General features: G+C 39.7%; 6 protein-coding genes and 1 long non-coding RNA gene across 14 annotated transcripts; 3 read left to right on the forward strand and 4 right to left on the reverse strand.

Annotated features, from left to right (window-relative positions):
- Positions 1-379: 379 nt before the first annotated feature.
- Positions 380-4,478, reverse strand: LOC124195542 (nucleolar protein 6-like). The gene is made up of 6 exons (XM_046589990.1): positions 4,334-4,478; positions 4,015-4,265; positions 3,824-3,958; positions 3,651-3,767; positions 1,567-3,584; positions 380-1,494 (listed from the first exon to the last, which is right to left on the reverse strand). The coding sequence occupies exons 1-6, from the start codon at positions 4,362-4,364 to the stop codon at positions 426-428; spliced, it is 3,621 nt and encodes a 1,206-aa protein (XP_046445946.1). The 5' UTR covers positions 4,365-4,478; the 3' UTR covers positions 380-425.
- Positions 4,479-4,594: 116 nt separating this feature from the next.
- LOC124195550 (elongation of very long chain fatty acids protein 7-like) lies at positions 4,595-6,695 on the forward strand. Its single transcript, XM_046590030.1, has 6 exons — positions 4,595-4,735; positions 5,207-5,475; positions 5,545-5,601; positions 5,667-5,781; positions 6,235-6,362; positions 6,430-6,695. Exons 1-6 carry the CDS (start codon positions 4,690-4,692, stop codon positions 6,595-6,597), a joined length of 783 nt encoding a protein of 260 aa, XP_046445986.1. The 5' UTR covers positions 4,595-4,689; the 3' UTR covers positions 6,598-6,695.
- On the reverse strand, positions 6,637-8,065 carry LOC124195549 (ubiquitin-conjugating enzyme E2 T-like). Its single transcript, XM_046590029.1, has 5 exons — positions 7,797-8,065; positions 7,669-7,738; positions 7,378-7,585; positions 7,229-7,300; positions 6,637-7,160 (listed from the first exon to the last, which is right to left on the reverse strand). Exons 1-5 carry the CDS (start codon positions 8,050-8,052, stop codon positions 6,849-6,851), a joined length of 918 nt encoding a protein of 305 aa, XP_046445985.1. The 5' UTR covers positions 8,053-8,065; the 3' UTR covers positions 6,637-6,848.
- A 217-nt stretch (positions 8,066-8,282) lies between these two features.
- On the forward strand, positions 8,283-12,304 carry LOC124195547 (furin-like protease 1). 2 transcript variants are annotated; one of them, XM_046590028.1, is made up of 16 exons: positions 8,283-8,525; positions 8,697-8,923; positions 8,989-9,087; positions 9,148-9,255; positions 9,327-9,455; positions 9,529-9,605; positions 9,664-9,752; positions 9,812-9,984; positions 10,041-10,250; positions 10,312-10,519; positions 10,594-10,711; positions 10,801-10,882; positions 10,943-11,153; positions 11,278-11,511; positions 11,591-11,800; positions 11,859-12,304. In XM_046590028.1, exons 2-16 carry the CDS (start codon positions 8,726-8,728, stop codon positions 12,152-12,154), a joined length of 2,442 nt encoding a protein of 813 aa, XP_046445984.1. In that variant the 5' UTR covers positions 8,283-8,525; positions 8,697-8,725; the 3' UTR covers positions 12,155-12,304. The 2 variants fall into 2 exon arrangements, with proteins under 2 accessions (XP_046445984.1, XP_046445983.1); XM_046590027.1 differs by having other exon boundaries at positions 8,341-8,525; positions 8,674-8,923.
- Positions 12,305-12,600: 296 nt separating this feature from the next.
- LOC124195551 (mitochondrial import inner membrane translocase subunit Tim16-like) lies at positions 12,601-13,258 on the reverse strand. Its single transcript, XM_046590032.1, has 2 exons — positions 13,011-13,258; positions 12,601-12,932 (listed from the first exon to the last, which is right to left on the reverse strand). Exons 1-2 carry the CDS (start codon positions 13,167-13,169, stop codon positions 12,711-12,713), a joined length of 381 nt encoding a protein of 126 aa, XP_046445988.1. The 5' UTR covers positions 13,170-13,258; the 3' UTR covers positions 12,601-12,710.
- Positions 13,259-13,473: 215 nt separating this feature from the next.
- On the forward strand, positions 13,474-15,014 carry LOC124196099 (pre-mRNA-splicing factor 38A-like). The gene is made up of 5 exons (XM_046590912.1): positions 13,474-13,748; positions 13,814-13,973; positions 14,039-14,160; positions 14,224-14,309; positions 14,375-15,014. Exons 1-5 carry the CDS (start codon positions 13,619-13,621, stop codon positions 14,963-14,965), a joined length of 1,089 nt encoding a protein of 362 aa, XP_046446868.1. The 5' UTR covers positions 13,474-13,618; the 3' UTR covers positions 14,966-15,014.
- Positions 14,197-17,047, reverse strand: LOC124196102. Of its 7 annotated transcripts, none has more exons than XR_006875588.1 (5): positions 16,965-17,047; positions 16,660-16,798; positions 16,459-16,561; positions 16,226-16,331; positions 14,197-16,163 (listed from the first exon to the last, which is right to left on the reverse strand). It is a non-coding gene; the product is annotated as an uncharacterized LOC124196102 (long non-coding RNA). The 7 variants fall into 7 exon arrangements; XR_006875587.1 differs by having other exon boundaries at positions 14,197-15,731; positions 15,891-16,163; positions 16,660-17,017; XR_006875582.1 differs by having other exon boundaries at positions 14,197-16,086; positions 16,144-16,163; positions 16,660-17,016.
- Between the last annotated feature and the right edge of the window lie 16 nt (positions 17,048-17,063).

Raw genomic sequence — 17,063 nt, forward strand, 5'->3', positions numbered from 1 at the left:
CCAACGGCCACTTGGAATGTGTTTTTGAAGGCCGAATGTGTCGAATTGTCTTAACCGAGCAAGAAAAACCTTTTCTCGACACCTCGACTCTGATCTTGAACTCACAAGAGCGTGAAAGAAAAAAAAAGAAAGAAAAAACCCAGTCGTGAAAACCACTCAAGAACAATAACACAAACTGGTCTCCCACTATTTTTACTCCACTACACTATTTTGCTCTTAAAAAAAAGAAAAAAAAAGCGCTGCGAGTAAATCAAAGTTTTTTTTTCCGGCATGTAATAAAACGTCCTTGGCTACACGCTCGACCAGCTCCCGTGACGTCTAATGCATCTAAAAAAGAGATAAAAGCAAAGAAAAAGTCGCTTTTTTTGCAAGCTCCTGCTGTTGTTGATAAAGAGTTTATTATTTAGAATTGATTGATTTTTTTTTCAGACTGAATCTTGCCAAACAAGTGCTCCGCATTCGACCGACTCGACCAGACCTTTGCCCATAATGAGAAAATCCTGGCAGATGGCTTCCAAATTGGGGGCTAACCGCTTTTCACCACCTGCGGCCGACGGCGCCACCAACATGGAGCCGTTCACGTGGGAGACTTTAAATTCAGTTGGCGTGCTCCAGGCTTTGTCGATCCACATGACGCCGATCAGCAAGCCTCCATACTTGTCATAGAAAAAGCGGGCCTTGTCGGCATAGGCCAATCGTAACTCATCCAGCAGTCGATCGACGGGCTCGTAATCGTAGATGGAGAGCGTCTTCCTCGGCTGGTGCTCGTGAAGCTTCACCTTCTTGTCGAGCACACTGTCGAGCGTGTACAAACGGCGGGCGACAGCGCCTTTACACAGATGGATCACGCAGTTGTAGGCATCCAAGGGTGGACGGAATGCCTGGAACACGTCCACGGTTTTCACGTCAGATTCCATCAACTGACGCTCCAGCAATTTGAGCGACTCTTGGGCTAACACCATCAGACGTGACCAGACGGGCAGCGGTGGCGTGCTACGCGTGAACGCCACGCCGGATGGATCGTAAGGTGTCACCAGGACTAAAGGTGATTTCAGGTGGGCTCGCTGGGCTGCGACAGATGTTTCAATGTCGCGAATCACTTCTGGTGTGAGGTCATTGTTGAAATTGATGACGAGCGGCTGGCTTGTCCAGTCGTACGTCGAAACTAACTGGAGGAACCGGAAGAAAGCAACTTGAGGTGTCAAAGGTCCCATCCAGTCGATGGCGTCATGCAGCGAGGACTTGGCGCCGGATTCTTCTTCCGACGGTAAACCGTACATGGTCGAATCAACAAACAGGCTGGCTACAATCATTTCAACGGCTTCTTCTTCGAGATATTCCAACAGCATGTGCGAAGCGATCCAGCGCTTGGCCAAACGAACGGCCGTGCTGTAGGCTGGCTGCTCCGCATGTAGGGCACGTAGTGCCGCTGCCAGTCTCGGGGTAATCTCTTGATCCCTCTGCAGGAGGAGTGATTCCGGATTGTCGCGGTACCTATGACAAACGAACAATGCAAATCAAGATAGGACCAAAATAGCTTTTGATCAAAAAGTAGTGGTAACTCACTTGACAATTCCGTTAGGCTCGACGAAGCGTTTCAACAAGGCTACATCTCGATGATAAGCGATCACCAACTTGAAAATGTAGCCTCTGCGCTCCACAATGATGTGATCGGTGAAAACTCGAACGACGAGGTCGAAGAGGACGCGAAGTTTTTCGGCCAGCTGGATGTAGAAAGCCGCTTTGATCCGGCGAACGGCTTCGAGATCATCGGGCCACTTGCCGCTCGTTTGCAAAGTCAACAGGACCGATAGCGAGGGAAGGTAAATAGGAGTCGCTTCGACAGAAGGGAGCATGTTATCTCCAATTTTGTCGAAAAGAGATAATCGACCTTGCGGAATCCCTGGTTGGGGTGGAAAGGTTTCGGCGTGCCTGAAAGTTGCAGCCACTCCTTGCACTTGAGCTATCGAGAGAGGCAAGTCCTCCAGTGATCGCAGATTCTTCGTTAGTTCATCCAGGGCTTCAAGGGCCTTCATAGTGAACTCTTCTCCCGTTCCGTAGGCGACCGATTTCTCCAACCTAGGAATAAACAGGGCAGTCTCCAATTGATCGGCGATGTAAACGAAGCTATTAGACAAGTTGAGCCGTTTCTCCAACAGAAATGAGACGATTCGACGGCAGATGAGACGACGTTCAGCCCAATTACTGGCTGGCCAATGTACTGCTTCGCAGATGAAGCCATCTTGAAACCGTCTAAGTTGAGACATTTCGCCCCAGAAAGAGCGAAATTCGACAGACTCTGGGCTGTCGGCGGCCGGTCCTTTGTTCACCACTTCCCATGCAGCGGGAGAATTGAAACAGAATCCGAATGCCAACTTCCGTGAAGAGTCTTTCGGTGGTTCTGTTGCAACGGACCATGACCCAACTGGCAGCCTCCTGCATGCCGCCAATTTCAGACGATCGCCCAATCCTTTGACGAGACACTGATGAATTTTCTCAGCTGCTCCAGTCAGCCAATAGAGTTGACGTTTGTCTTTTTGCAATCTGGCTTGCGCATCGTCAATCATGACAACGTTATCGAAAGTCAACAAAAACGGCTTCGGAGTGATGAACAGGGCGGCGAAACTGTTGACTCCCTTCTTGTTGAGCAACCCAACAGCCAGGGTGGATTCCCATCTTAGCCATTCGTAGGCTGCCTGAGAGAGGTGGGCGCAGAAGTTCAACGTACTCGTCTCATCCAGAAAAACAATCGGGAACGAAGCGTGGGCATCGGCGACCGGCAACGGAGCCGTATCAGACTGTTGACGTAGAGTAATTCCTTCTTTAGACCAATCTGAACGAGATAACTGAAGCCAAACAGAACGAATAATTTGATATATGCTCATGTTCGGGAAGAGCTTCTTTGTGTCAACCAAGTAGACAACAAATTGGGTCAGGACGAACATGCCGATAGACTCATCAAGTTGTCGGTGTCGAAGCCAGATTCGTAAGAGTAGGCACGAGTCCAGAATATTCTTCTTTGATGAGAGTACTTCCGATGCGTGCTGATTGATCTTGGCCATCCGCATGTCGGCTAACACGCTCATGTTGTACAGAGGACTTGGCTTGTTGTAAAAATTTTTTGAACTAGAGTTTGTAACACAATTCCGTCTGGGAAGAAGTTTTTCTACTGCTACCAAATCCGCAGAAGCAGAAGCGTAAATGCGGAAGGCTACACGCTGGTTCAGTTTTCCTGTAGGTTGAACGAGAAGAATGGGTCTTGAAAGATCTCCGGAAAGAGACTCGAACTGAGCATCTTGAACCAATGCTGTCGCTTTCTGTAAATGGGCAGCCAAGTACGCCAGATACAAGGCTCTTTTTCGATGGTAGGTGTAATTCAGATAATCGTCCCGTTCTAACGACTCTCGAGGAATCTCAATCAGGATATCAACTGATATGCCTTTGCCAGTCATGCCAATAGCCCAAGAGCCAATAGGGATGAGCTTTTGTGGTTTCAAATACTGGAATGTCTTAGTCGAGTCATAACAATCAGATTCAAAAGGGCACGTGACATTTAGTTCGTCGAGCCAAGTTGTGTCAGAGATCTTTTAAGAAATAAAAAAATCCATATTAACTTTGTTGGTCATCTGTATATGCTTTGGTTGACTTACTGAATGTGTACCACTTTCAGGTATGTTGTCAATGATGTCTTGAAGTTGATTCATCCAATCTTCGATTTCTTTCTTGCGTTTATTTTTCATTGAAATTTCTGCTAACATTTCCTCAACCTGAAAACTACATGATTATGTATATGATATATATATTTTTAAAAATCTCAATAAACCTGAAGTTTGAAGATGTTGGAGTGGAAAAGATTCTCAGTTTCCCGCAGAGCATTCATTTCTTGGGAAGTTGGAGGCTTCTGTAAATCTTTTTTGTGAGCTTTGGTAACATCCTTCTGGTTAACTTTTTCTGATTTCTAATAAGGAAAGATTATATATTACTATCGCTAGGTGAAATATATTGAGCTCTTACAACTTTAGCAGGAGCTTTAGTCTGTGGTTTAGATGTCTGCTTAGCTGGCTTTTTAACGATTGAAACAGCCTCAGTAATATCTAAAGGAATTTCCTCCATGTCGTCAAAACCATCTTCACTATCACCAAAACCATTGTCATCTTCATCTTCAAAATCTTCTTCTGGAGAATCGTTTATCACTTTCTCTACGACTTTTTTTGCTTTTTTAAATGTCGGCTTCTTTTTGGTTTGAGGACCTCCAGATTCGTTGACTAAAAACGTAAAACATGTTCATAATATAGTCAGATTGATGTAAAACACTGTAAAAATAAGCATTTACCTTTGCGTCTCTTTAGTGCCATTTTCCCCATGTAATTATGAAGTGATTATGAAGTGGAAGGAATATTTTGAAGCTAAGTCAATTTACAATTTTTAGGAGCACGTGCTTGTGCTTCGCGCATCTACACACACTTGTCGTCTGCAATGAATTTTTCCACTATCTTTTAAAAGCCTTTAACAGATGGCGTTTCTTGCCGCCATGCACGTGGTCCTTTTCTTTTTCTGCTTCTTTCCCCCTCTGTCTTTTTCTCAGTCCATTCTCAAAAATAGCACATCACACTACTCTGAATGTGTGGTGTGGTCTGTGATTACGAGCCAAATAGTTTTGAAATTAAAAAAAATTAGTCTTAGTGTAAAATGGAATATTTCGTTACGCTCCACGAAGATGTCAGCCGAAGCGGAGGTACATAGGTTTTGTTTTAACTAAAGAATTTCTACTAGACAGAGAAAGCGGATGTTTCGCCGGCAGTGTTTTTTGTCTTCTTCGTGTTTACGCAATCTTTTTTTAGTTTTGGGCGGGTGGGCCTATTTTTACTATGAATTTCTAATGTTTCTGTCGAAGATTTTGGCGGATTTTGGCGCCAAATTTGTTTTATATCTCGTTTTACTTAATAAGATTGTTATGTAACGTAACAGACTTGTTGAGTGATACATGTCCATCGTGAAAGGAAAGGGACAACTTTCCGATCCGTGAACAGACTGCATGGTAGACTATTGATTTCCTGCTGGATCCACCCCCGTGTGTCCCTTTATATCGATTTTCTAATCAATAAGGAAAATTTTCCGCTTACGCTGCAAGTCACTCACCAATATTTGTTCCATAATCAAATTCCACTGTAATTTGAGAGCTGATATTTCCGGTGTTTTTTATTAGATCCGCGCGTCGCCAACTGGTTTCTGGTTCGCTCGCCACTGCCAATCATTGGAATAATAGTCTCGTATTTACTGTTAGTCTTTTATGGCCCTCGATTCATGGAGAAGCGTACAGCGTTCACACTTAAATATTTGATGCGGATCTACAACATATTCCAGATAAGCCTTTCGGCTTATATGTTTTACGAATTTCTCGTCACCTCTGTTTTATCGCGTTATGATCTAACTTGTCAACCAATTGACACTTCCATGGATCCCCTCGCGCTAAGAGTATATGACGACATAAAGTTGCAAATGCGTAACAATTAATCTAGAATTTAATATTTTTGTGAATTTTAGATGGCCGATGTCTGCTGGTTGTTTTTCTTTTCAAAAGTTATCGATATGATTGATACGGTATGAATTTTTAAGCACATAACTTGGCATAAGACAACCCTGATAAATCCTGTTTAAATTTCTAGGTATTTTTCGTTTTACGAAAAAAGAACAATCAATTAACATTCCTACACATCTTTCATCATAGCACTATGGTATTTAATTGGTGGCTCGGAGTTAAATACGTTCCCGGAGGACAATGTGAGTCATTAATAAATTGTTTAGATAAACATAAACTTAAATAGTTCTCAAATATCCTGTGATCCTGTCTCTCGTTTCGAAAAGAAAGCCTACCAGAGAAAGAGACCACCATGTTTTGTTCAAATAAGTAGTTTTCCTTGCGCTATGCCCACGCATACGCTTTTCAACCCTCTGTAACCATAGCCTACACACTTATCTAAGATATGTATGGGAGCGGCATACAAGGGCGAGGTCTCTGACCCAAAGTATCGTCTCATGGTACAAAGTTTACAATTCTACCCGCTCCCATTGGTTTTGCAGTGTAAACTGCTTGCACCAAGATCTATAAAAGCTTATCTCCAAGGCAACCATTGCTACAACAAAGCGAAATACGAAAACTTGTACAGCCTTACTGCTTTAATTAATCATGTTCCCGGAAATGTTTTAATCGATAAATTTCTTGTTCTTTTACAGCTTTCTTCTGTGCAATGCTCAACTCCTTGGTTCATGTTGTAATGTACAGCTATTATTTATTGAGCTCACTCGGGGCGTGGATTCAGCCGTATCTGTGGTGGAAACGCTATTTGACTCAATTCCAGATAGTAAGAAAGACATGGCATAATAAATTCAAAACTGAGATAACGATGACTCATTCATTTTGTAATACAGGTTCAATTTGTTCTTATCGTGTTTCACATCTCCTACGGTCACTACAACAACTGTGATTTCCCTTCGACACTCAGCGTCGTACTGGCACTTTACTGTTTAACACTTTTAGTGTTCTTTTCCCATTTCTACATTCAAGCATACCTGCGCAAGTCAAAGAAACTGCCATAATGGCCACGAAGCAATTTTATTTCTAAAATTGACGACCTCTTTATCGATTAAATTGAATTTTTTAACACTATAAAATAAAGAACTCATATAAATTACAATATCTTGTTTCATCACTTAATAATACTAGAATAGTTTGAAAAGCACATACATGAAGTTAAATTCCGGGTTAGAAAATGGAAAAAAGTTTTTGTTCTGGAATTATTGAAAATTCAGCAATTCGTTTCTTACGTTTAGTAAAATAGTAATATAAATCAAACTTTATTTCGACTGTTGTCGATTGAGTTGAAATTCTTATCTTGTTTTTCTGGAACACTGGCATCCTCTGATAAAGGCGAATCGTGAGAGCGTTGAGAATCTTCCTCGCAGGCTGGATCAGTATTTCGCTTCCGCTTCAAAGGAATTTTACTTGACGGCTCCGAGGTTGAAACTGTGGGGTCTTCAGATGAGCTATCTTCTCCATTTTGAGGTTTTGATTGGGAAGACGTGCAATGACGTTTAGATTTTTCATCACCATTTGGTTCTTCCACACTTTTGCGTTTGGATGGGCGTGACGAGGAGTTCTCCTATAAATTTTAAATAATTTTTTAATACAATATTTTTGGTGACATAAAGGTTTTTTCAAATCTCAAACCATAGCATAAAGTTGTGTCCATTTTTTGGCATTCTCAATAAACAATGTTTTGTTGGCAATATATTCTTGTGCCTGGTGGTGGTGATGAAATGAAAATAAAAATTACTAAGGGTTACACTTCAAAAACTAAAATTTAGATATGCACATACAATCGCTGAATCTAGAGGATCATGAGGATTTGGATCTGACAATAATTGTTTGACTGCAGTAAGAATCAAGGAAAGATTATTCACAGGTCTCCAACGACCTTGTGGAGGCATTTTCAGAACATCAAGACAAATTAGACCAGTGACATTGTCAATGTTGGGATGGTACACCTTTGTCAAAAACTTCAACTGAGGTGGGTCCATTGGATAACTGCAATAACATTGAGAAGGTAAGTTTCAGTGAAATTTGCTGTAGGGGTTTTCACAAGCTGTATTTAATGTCACAGGTCTTACCGTTCTGGAATGACAATGTCAATTCTGAAGCTGCCATTTGCATAGGGAGTATCTTCACTACCTTGCACAACTATAAATAGGAAAACATTAGAAAATATTTATAAACTTACATAGAAAACTCAACTTACTAGCTTCCAAAAGATCATTTCTGTCATTTTTGGGCCAACAGGTGATTCCATGAGGAGGATTTGTTGTCAAGTCTTTTATTTCTTTCGCCATTCTCATTGTCCGAATATTACTGGGCATCATTTCGTTAAATTTTTCACAAACCTGTCGGAAAGAAAACAAAAACTGCAAGAGCCCAGCGTTCATAAAATTGCGTAGAAGAACCGTTTTAAGTTTATCAATGAGGTTATCTTTCAACCAACTGATACGCTGATACATACAGACTCTGGTGGCCCTCTGGTGGAAATTTTCAAATAATGGCGGTAGAAAATGAAAACATGATTCACAATTGCAAGCTTATTAATTAGAATGTAGCCTAGGTCTTTACATTTTAACTAGTGTATAGAAATACTAATTAATGCTACAGAAAAATTATTTTGATATTTAATTTACAAAAATATAATTTATTTTGAATTTTACAGAAATGTGGCAATATTAACTTAAATGTAGGCGAAGGGGGTGCATGCCCAAAGGCAATTAAAGTGATTAGCAAAGAAACTAAAAAAATTTATCATTAGTCATTACGCCGATCACGTCAAGAGAGAAAACAACCTCAAGTGATTGCCATCATGTTTACTTAGATTACTCGTCGTTAATCTGTTTTTTAACTAGTGGAAATTCACCAAAATAAAGATATTTCATTTGTATTTAGAACGAAGAGTTACCTTTCCTTCACGCCGTCGTGCAAGCCGGTAAGTTGACTTTTGATATCTTGGTATTTGACGTAGCAGCCTTGAAGGACACTGGTGCCATGTGATGGGTTAGCTATTGTTCTAAAAAGACTAACCGTAATTAAGCGAGTCTGATCGAAATGAGCTTGTGAATAATGATGTATGGAAGTTCTGTTTTCTGATATTCTGCAGATACCAGAGTATAGCAACAAAAACTGAGAATGCTTTTCCTGGGGCTCGACTGGATTTCGAGAATTTCCATTTTCACATCTTTCTTGATCGCTATTTCAATTTCCATCGGCCATTCGCACACGTCTGACTCCACTATCTTTACTGATAAATGGGCGGTACATGTCATCGGTGGAGATAGCGTGGCGGATGCCATTGCTGCAAAACATGGTTTCAGAAACTTGGGAAAGGTGTATATTCCAGATGACTTTGCATTAATTGTACTTTATTGATCGTAATGTATTGCATACTACAGATTTTCGACGATTATTATCATTTCCAACATCGCAAGGTTGCCAAAAGATCAACGCACTCAAGTTCCAATCACCATTCGTTACTTACTAGCGAAGCAGAGGTACAGAATGCAATGTTAGAATGGTAGAAGATGTGTATTGAATAACGATTTGTTTTGAAGGTTCAATGGGCACAGCAACAAGTGGCAAAACGACGTGTCAAACGAAATGAACGATCGATTCGTTCTGTCAGTCTTAACGATCCTGGATGGAGACAAATGTGGTATTTGGTGAGTGTCCGCCATTTTATTTCATTTCATTCATTGGGGAAAGCTGTAATTTAATATAATTTTCAACGTAGAACCGAGGAAACGGACTTGATATGAACGTACAAGAAGCTTGGGCAGAAGGCATAACCGGAAAGGGCTCAGTCGTCACTATTTTAGACGATGGATTGGAAAAGGACCATCCAGATATTATCCGGAATTATGTACACCTTTTTTTTCCTGTTACTTTCCACCTAGATTTTTTTTTTAATTTCTTGTGTTTATTTTCCTGGTCAGGATCCCATGGCCAGCTTTGATGTCAATGATCACGACGATGATCCATCACCTCGATATGATGCCACCGATTCCAACAGGTTAGTTGATGCAATTTTACCATTTTCTAAAAATAAACATTTCTCATCTGCTTGGTAGACACGGTACTCGGTGTGCTGGTGAGGTCGCTGCCCAGGGAAACAATTCGATCTGCGCTGTTGGAATTGCATTTAATGCCAACATTGGTGGTATATTCATTAACAGCCCATCCGATTAATAAACGATTTATTCACTTTCTGTTCTTTAGGTATCAGAATGTTGGATGGTGAAGTGACTGACGCTGTTGAAGCCCATTCTCTCAGCCACAACTCGCAGCACATTGACATCTACAGCGCTTCGTGGGGTCCTGACGACGATGGCAAAACAGTAGATGGTCCTGGCGAGTTGGCCACTCGAGCTTTCTTAGAAGGGATCCGAAAAGTGAGCTCAATTCCTGATACAAGTCCTATTGAGTCTAAATGATTCTCGGTTTATAGGGTCGTAATGGAAAAGGATCAATTTTCGTGTGGGCGTCAGGAAATGGCGGCAAAGAACGCGACAATTGCAATTGTGATGGTTACACCAACTCAATTTGGACGTTGAGCATAAGTAGTGCCACAGAGAACGGAGCCGTGCCCTGGTATTCTGAAGCCTGTTCTAGCACATTAGCTACAGCCTACAGCAGTGGGGCTGCCGACGAAAAACAGGTATAATACTTTAACAATACATGTCTTATTGCAACTAATCTCCTTTTAATTTGATCAATAGATTGTTACGACAGACTTGCATCATTCATGCACACCTAGTCATACAGGTACATCAGCCGCAGCACCACTAGCTGCAGGTATCTGTGCTCTTACGCTGGAAGCCAATCGAAATTTGAACTGGCGCGACATGCAACATATTGTCGTTCGCACGGCTAAACCTGATCACCTTATTGCTCATGATTGGCAGGTTAATGGAGTTGGTCGAAATGGTATTTTCATTTTTTCTTTCTCTACATAGATTTAATTTGATCGAGCAACACATTTTAATTTTTGTTAAAACCAGTAAGCCATTCATTTGGTTACGGGCTCATGGACGCAGGAGCAATGGTCCGCCTAGCACGGGTCTGGAAAAGTGTTCCTCCACAACAGTTTTGCGAAATTAAAGCTGCTGATACCAACACGTAAGTTTAACCTGATAAATGTGGCGCAAAGGACTTCAGTTACGTATGCGTGTTAACGAGTGATTTGATTTATCTACTTTGTGTTTTAGGATAATCGCAGCCAAAAGCTTGAGCAAACTGCATTTATTTTTGCGAGAGTGTGGAAATGTCAACGTTATAGAGCATCTTCAGGTATTTTGATTTAAAAACAAATTTAAACTTTGTACGTCATTGTCAGCTTGCTTATTTTAGGTATTGATTTCCCTATCTGCGGCGAACCGAGGAGAGATTCAAATTTTCCTAACGTCTCCTTCAGGAACTCGTTCAACGCTTCTTCAGCGTCGCCCTTTAGACAATTCTCGTAACGGTTTTCATTCGTGGCCTTTTATGTCGGTTCATTTTTGGGGCGAAAGTCCTTTTGGCGTTTGGACTCTTGAGATACAAAATGAAGGCCGATTTCCTGGTGAGTTATCTGATATGAATTTTCCTTTACATCCTTAGTCTTAATCAATATGTAATTTGCTCCTTAAAACTCAAAAACACAACTTAAAGATTAACCTAGTTTCTGGAATATTTCAAAATTGTAGCGACATTGATAGGATGGACTCTAATAGCGTACGGAACCAAGGAACACCCAGAGTCCCAATTATCATCTGATGACATTCCCATTCAACCAGTGAAACAATCGGTTGCTGAATTCGTCTCAAAAGATAGTCAAATTCAGCAGCCTCTTCTATCATCGGGACTTAACGTGGAGAAAAACCGTGAAGCAGAATTGCCCCAAACTCTCTTAATGACGACCGTTAGCAGAAGTCTTAGAGGTACTACTTGATTAACTTAGCATGATTGATTAACATACCATATTTGAATCCATTATACCTCTTCTGCTGTGGCTCCCAGGGTGTGAAAGTGGTTCCTATTTGTGGGAGGGCAAGTGCTTGGCAGTCTGTCCGAATGCTTCACATCCAATGAATCGCACCGAACTAAATGGTCTCCTTAGCGGTGTATGCGTTCCGTGCCACTATTCTTGTCTTTACTGCAGAGGACCAAGTGATTCTCAGTGCACTTCATGCTATCCTGATTCACAGCTCAAGTTTGTTTCTATACCAGGTACTGATGGTTAGACCTATGTTTGAAAAATCTATTAACAAATGTTGTTTCACCGTAGGATCCCAAATAGAACCAGAATCGCACTGTTATCCGCATGAACTCGTAAAGCAATTAACGGGCTACGAAAACTGGTCCGTGGGTGTCGAACTGGCTCTGGCGTTTAATTTAGCACTCGTGATGGCTTTAACGATTTACATGATGTGCACTAAAAAGAGTTTCAGTTCTTCTTTTGTTTTAAACTGTTGTAGCGGCAGCAACGAACGGGAAACGAACCACAGGCAAGGTGACTACGATCTGTTGACACAAACAAGCGCAAATCTTCCTCCACCTATTGGCGCCGAAAAATCAGTTTAAAGAGTAAAAGTTCTAAAGTCAACATTGTTTAGAAGATAAAATGTCAGTTTTTAATATTTATAAAATGTAAAGATTATATTTGTAAAAAGGTTCTATAAATATTTGAATGAGCGGTTTGCCAGATTCTGTAATAAATTACATTCTAACGGATACCATATTGATTGTCGTCGTCAGTCATTGTAAAAACTGGTAAAAACCGTGTTTGCTATAGAAGGCCTAATGCATATAAAACAAATAATTAAATGAGCTTGGTAAATGTATAGTGAAATAAATTTGCAGCAATCACAAGTTGTGTTAAGATTAAAGTTTTCACTAAAATATATGATTCAAATATAAAGGTAAGAACAAAGCCTACTAAATTAAAATCATACCTGAAAAAATGTTTATACATCACATCACAATAAAAAAATATGCATAAGGATTCTATAATATTAGAATAAAAAAGGTTATAAAAAATGATTTTTATTAGTTATCCCTATATGTACAATTTTTCAATTTGACTACAAAGATAAATTCCAGATAATTTCCATAACCTTAACTGTCGTTTTGGAGAAGGTTACATTTTATTTTCTTTTGACGGTTCTTGTTTTTTTGTTTCATGTTTCATTTCTTGGTCAAGTCGTTCTTTAGCTCTGTATACTTTAGATTGAAGGTAGAATGAACCACCTTTCGTCTTGTCATTAACTTGGAACAAGTGATCATAGTTCTTCTGCACCAACTCAGGTTCTAATTTATCCACATTCAAGATTTCTTTTGCTTCCTCAAGGGTCATGCCTGTCTACAGAATGAAAAAAAAAACATGTTAACTTTTTAAAATTTACTGATATTACATAACTTTTGTGTGTAACAAACAAACCTTGAAGTTAGCTTCTACACGTGATGCGCCGGCTTTCCCACCACCAGCTCTTTTGGCAGCTTCCTGGCTAGCTTGATATTCTTGTTTAAGAGCTCTAGCAAACGCTCGCCCAATAACCTGGCCCCCCATAACAATTATTTGGGCCAAATATTTTGCCATAACCGTGGCGAGATAGATTCAAAATGATTACGTGATGATTTACGTCTGTAGTAGTATCAAGGTAGTATACTGGAATGTTTAGCAGGCGAAAAACAAACGGAAAAGCTACAGAAAAAAATGAAGACTCTTCTCTCAGAACAGACAGGTCAGTTTAAAAAATTTAGTTTGAAAAATCTTAAATAACTTAAGTGATTGATTTGTTAAAAATATAAAAATATTTCATAAAAGTAAACTAAATAACGATAAAATTTTCTTTTCAATTGATGAATTGATCGCCCCACCCACTTGACCACTTGATGTCTCTGTCTGTCCGTAGCAGACGACGGATTCAAGCGTCGTTCTGTCGTTCCGTTGCTAATGCCGACAAAGTTTTACTTTTTATCAACACAGTTAAATTTCAATGATTATTCTTTTGACTGTACACATCTAGTGTTTTAGATTAATTCAAAATGGCTAATCGAACAATCAAAGAGGCAATTTCTGTTAAAGGAACAAATCCTCAATACTTGGTTGAAAAGATTATTAGAACTCGAATTTATGATTCAAAGTACTGGAAAGAAGAATGCTTTGCTTTGACAGGTATATTGAAAATTTTACTTGTGTTTTGATGCACTCATTTTATTTATGTATATGTATTTTTTTAGCTGAGTTGATGGTGGATAAGGCCATGGAATTAAGGTACATTGGTGGAATATTTGGTGGTAATGTTAAACCTACTCCATTTCTCTCACTTACACTAAAAATGCTTCAAATCCAACCAGAAAAGGACATTGTAGTGGAGTTTATAAAAAATGAAGATTTCAAGTAAGTTCTTTGACCAAAACAGACAAGTTATACAGGAAATCACCTAATATAATGTATCATTATAGATATGTCCGTGCCTTGGGAGCATTCTACATGAGACTTGTTGGAACATCTGTGGAAATCTATAAATATTTAGAACCACTTTACAATGATTACAGAAAAATTCGGTTTCAAAACAAGGAAGGAAGTAATAATAAAAATAAGATATTTTTAAAAAGAATACTGCAAATTAACATGTGGTTTTATTTAGATTTTGAGCTTCTTTACATGGATGATTTCATTGATAGTTTACTGAGAGAAGAGCGTTTTTGTGATGTTATCCTGCCCAGACTTCAGGTATAAATGTGAATTAGTATTCAACCTAAAAAATACTGATTAAATACGGTTTATTTTACTTTCAGAAACGTCAAATTCTGGAAGAAGCTAATGAAGTTGAGCCGAGAGTATCAGCTTTGGAAGAAGACTTGGAGGAAGAAGATTCAGAAAGTGAAGAAGAAGAGGGTGAAAGGAAAGGAGGTTCGTTGTCGCCCCCTCCTACTACATCGCGTTCAAAGCAGGACAGTGATCGAGAACGGGAACGTTCTCGTCGTAATAGGGATAAAGAACGTGAACGAGAGAGAAGTAGGGAAAGACGTGATCGACATAGAGACAGAAGTCGAAGTCGTGACAAAAGGAATCGCAGCCGTGAGCGTGACAGGGACCGCAGTCGTGAAAGAGAAAGGGATCGAAGTCGCCGCCAGCGAAGCCGCTCAGTCGAACGTTCGCGTGACTACAGAAGAGACCAAGACAGGGATCGTAGAGACCGCAAGGACCGCGGGAAAGATCGTGAATCAGAACGAGATCGAAGCAAAAGAGGCGAAGATCGTGACAAGTACAACAACAAAAAGAAAGATAGCAAAAAGAGTAGCAGTTCCAGTGCTGCCATCGATCCTGAAATTGCAGAAGCGAATGCCTTGCGAGCTAAGTTGGGGCTGGCTCCTTTGCGACCGTAATCTGCTGTCTTTTTTCTAATCGTTTTGTAATAAACACTCTTTTCATTTCCTTATTATTCCGAGGTCTATCTGATTCTTTATTCTTATTTCTTGTGTTGGATGTGCAGACTTCAACTTAGACAAGAACTTAGGATTCTTCCTAAGTGAGACGGTGTTCGTTATTGCAAATGTAAAAGAGTCAAAAACAAGGTAAGTATTAGCTGATCCCAACAGACATTTTAAACACAAATTTGTAGATCAATCATCATTTTGACACTACTATTTAATGTTGACCCCGTTTTCTGAATTCTTTGTAAAATGGCGAAAAAGTTTATATCTGTTCACGGATCCCGAAAAACTATTATTGCCCTCGGCGCGCAGTAATGACTTCATGATTGGCTGGTGCACCAGTATGAATTTATGGTGATTTTTATTTTTTGAGATAATTTTTCCAAAATTTCCTTTCGTTAAGAACTTACGAAGCATCAGCCGTTGCAAGAATAACAATCAGAAAAGGACTTGTTCCTCATTTGAAATTTTTCCTATTATTTTTCGTCACTTACAATTTTTCCTCAGTACCGTAGTTACTAGTTAGGCTAAAGATCTCGTAGTCTCGTCCTATAAGATAAAAGCTCAACACGGATTACGGTACTACGGCCTCGGAGATGCAGACGACACCAGCTTCCAATCCTTTTTAACGTGGTCTGACTAAAATTTAAATGATCTGTGATGTGTGGGATCTTCATGGTTTCTTTTCTTTTACTGGAACTGGACATCATTTTTCCAGCTATAAAATGTATTGCCATTAGATCACTCGTTGGCTAAAAACTATGTCCACTAGATGGTGTAAGTGTCTTTGATAGAATCGAAATTCCACCATTTTTTTTTCTAGACACTGAGAGAAGATGTAGATTGCAGATGTAGACAAAAAAAGACCGAACGCTACCTCAGAAAGTATCCTAGAAAATGAAGAGAGTTCTTCGAATCCTTTAGTTATCGAAAGGGGAATGTACACACCACATAATTTCTTCGAAGGCGGTGCAGTGGAGTAGTAGTTTCTCCAGGACGCTGTCTAGGCAAAGTACCGATGGTTCTCAGATAAACTTAATAGAGTTCCGACGGCCTGCCAGATCAGGTGCAAGCTGCAGAAACGGTGTATATATGGCTTGAAATCCGGTTTATTATTTATTGCAAAGTACCTTTTCGAATTGGTTAAAACCTGTCGAATAAATCAAACGGTTATTGGATAAAACAGATCTAAGTAAAATGTTTAATATCTACCAGCTTCTTGAGGAAAAACCAGGGGCTTTGTTCTTAGGTTGATTGATGGTCCCACGTTTGAAACACCAAACAGCGCGAAATATTACCTGTTATGGCTGTTATGAGCCTTCGAAAGAAAAACAATTTGATGTAATAAAAACAAGCACAAATAAACAACCAAACATAATGCAAAAGCTAAGAAAATATTTAAACACAGTTAATCTAGGGGGAATTGAATAGGGGAGTTGTGATACCTTAAGGACTTGAGGAAACTGAGGTAGAATATTTTATAGGACAGCATGGACTTCCTTTTTAAAAACAAATCAAATGTGTGTTTGCTGTTAACTTTGAATGAACCTGTTGGAAGATGGAAAAAAATAAAGTTTTACTCGAATGGAATAACAACCAGCAAAAGATTCTCTATTTTAATTAGGAAAATAAATAACATGTGTTACCATTTTCCCACCTGGTGAATTCTTAATTTGCTATCGCCTCCAAAATCTAAATTGAGCTTGGATGATGTTTCAGTCAATTCAATTCGTGAAGTGGACAATCAAAAGAAATCCTCTTACACAAATCGGAACCGGAAATCACCTGAAATTGCAGTGCATCATTAATTTCCAATTTTAGATTTTGGTCTGTAAGCTTTGTTCATCCTTCTGTTCTCTGATTAATAAGAAACAAAACTGAATTAACAATAGTTTCTATTATATCTGGTACTGTGGTTAAGTACTTGGTTATCTCACATAATAACACTAACAAGTTAATGACGACACGATTTTCTGGAAACTAATAACGAGTCGCCTCGCCTCGCCTCGCCGTTGAACGGGTTGAACTTTTTTCGACCATCCTCTGCAAA

Source organism: Daphnia pulex, chromosome 6 (genome assembly GCF_021134715.1).
Source record: "Daphnia pulex isolate KAP4 chromosome 6, ASM2113471v1".
NCBI lineage: Eukaryota > Metazoa > Arthropoda > Branchiopoda > Diplostraca > Daphniidae > Daphnia > Daphnia pulex.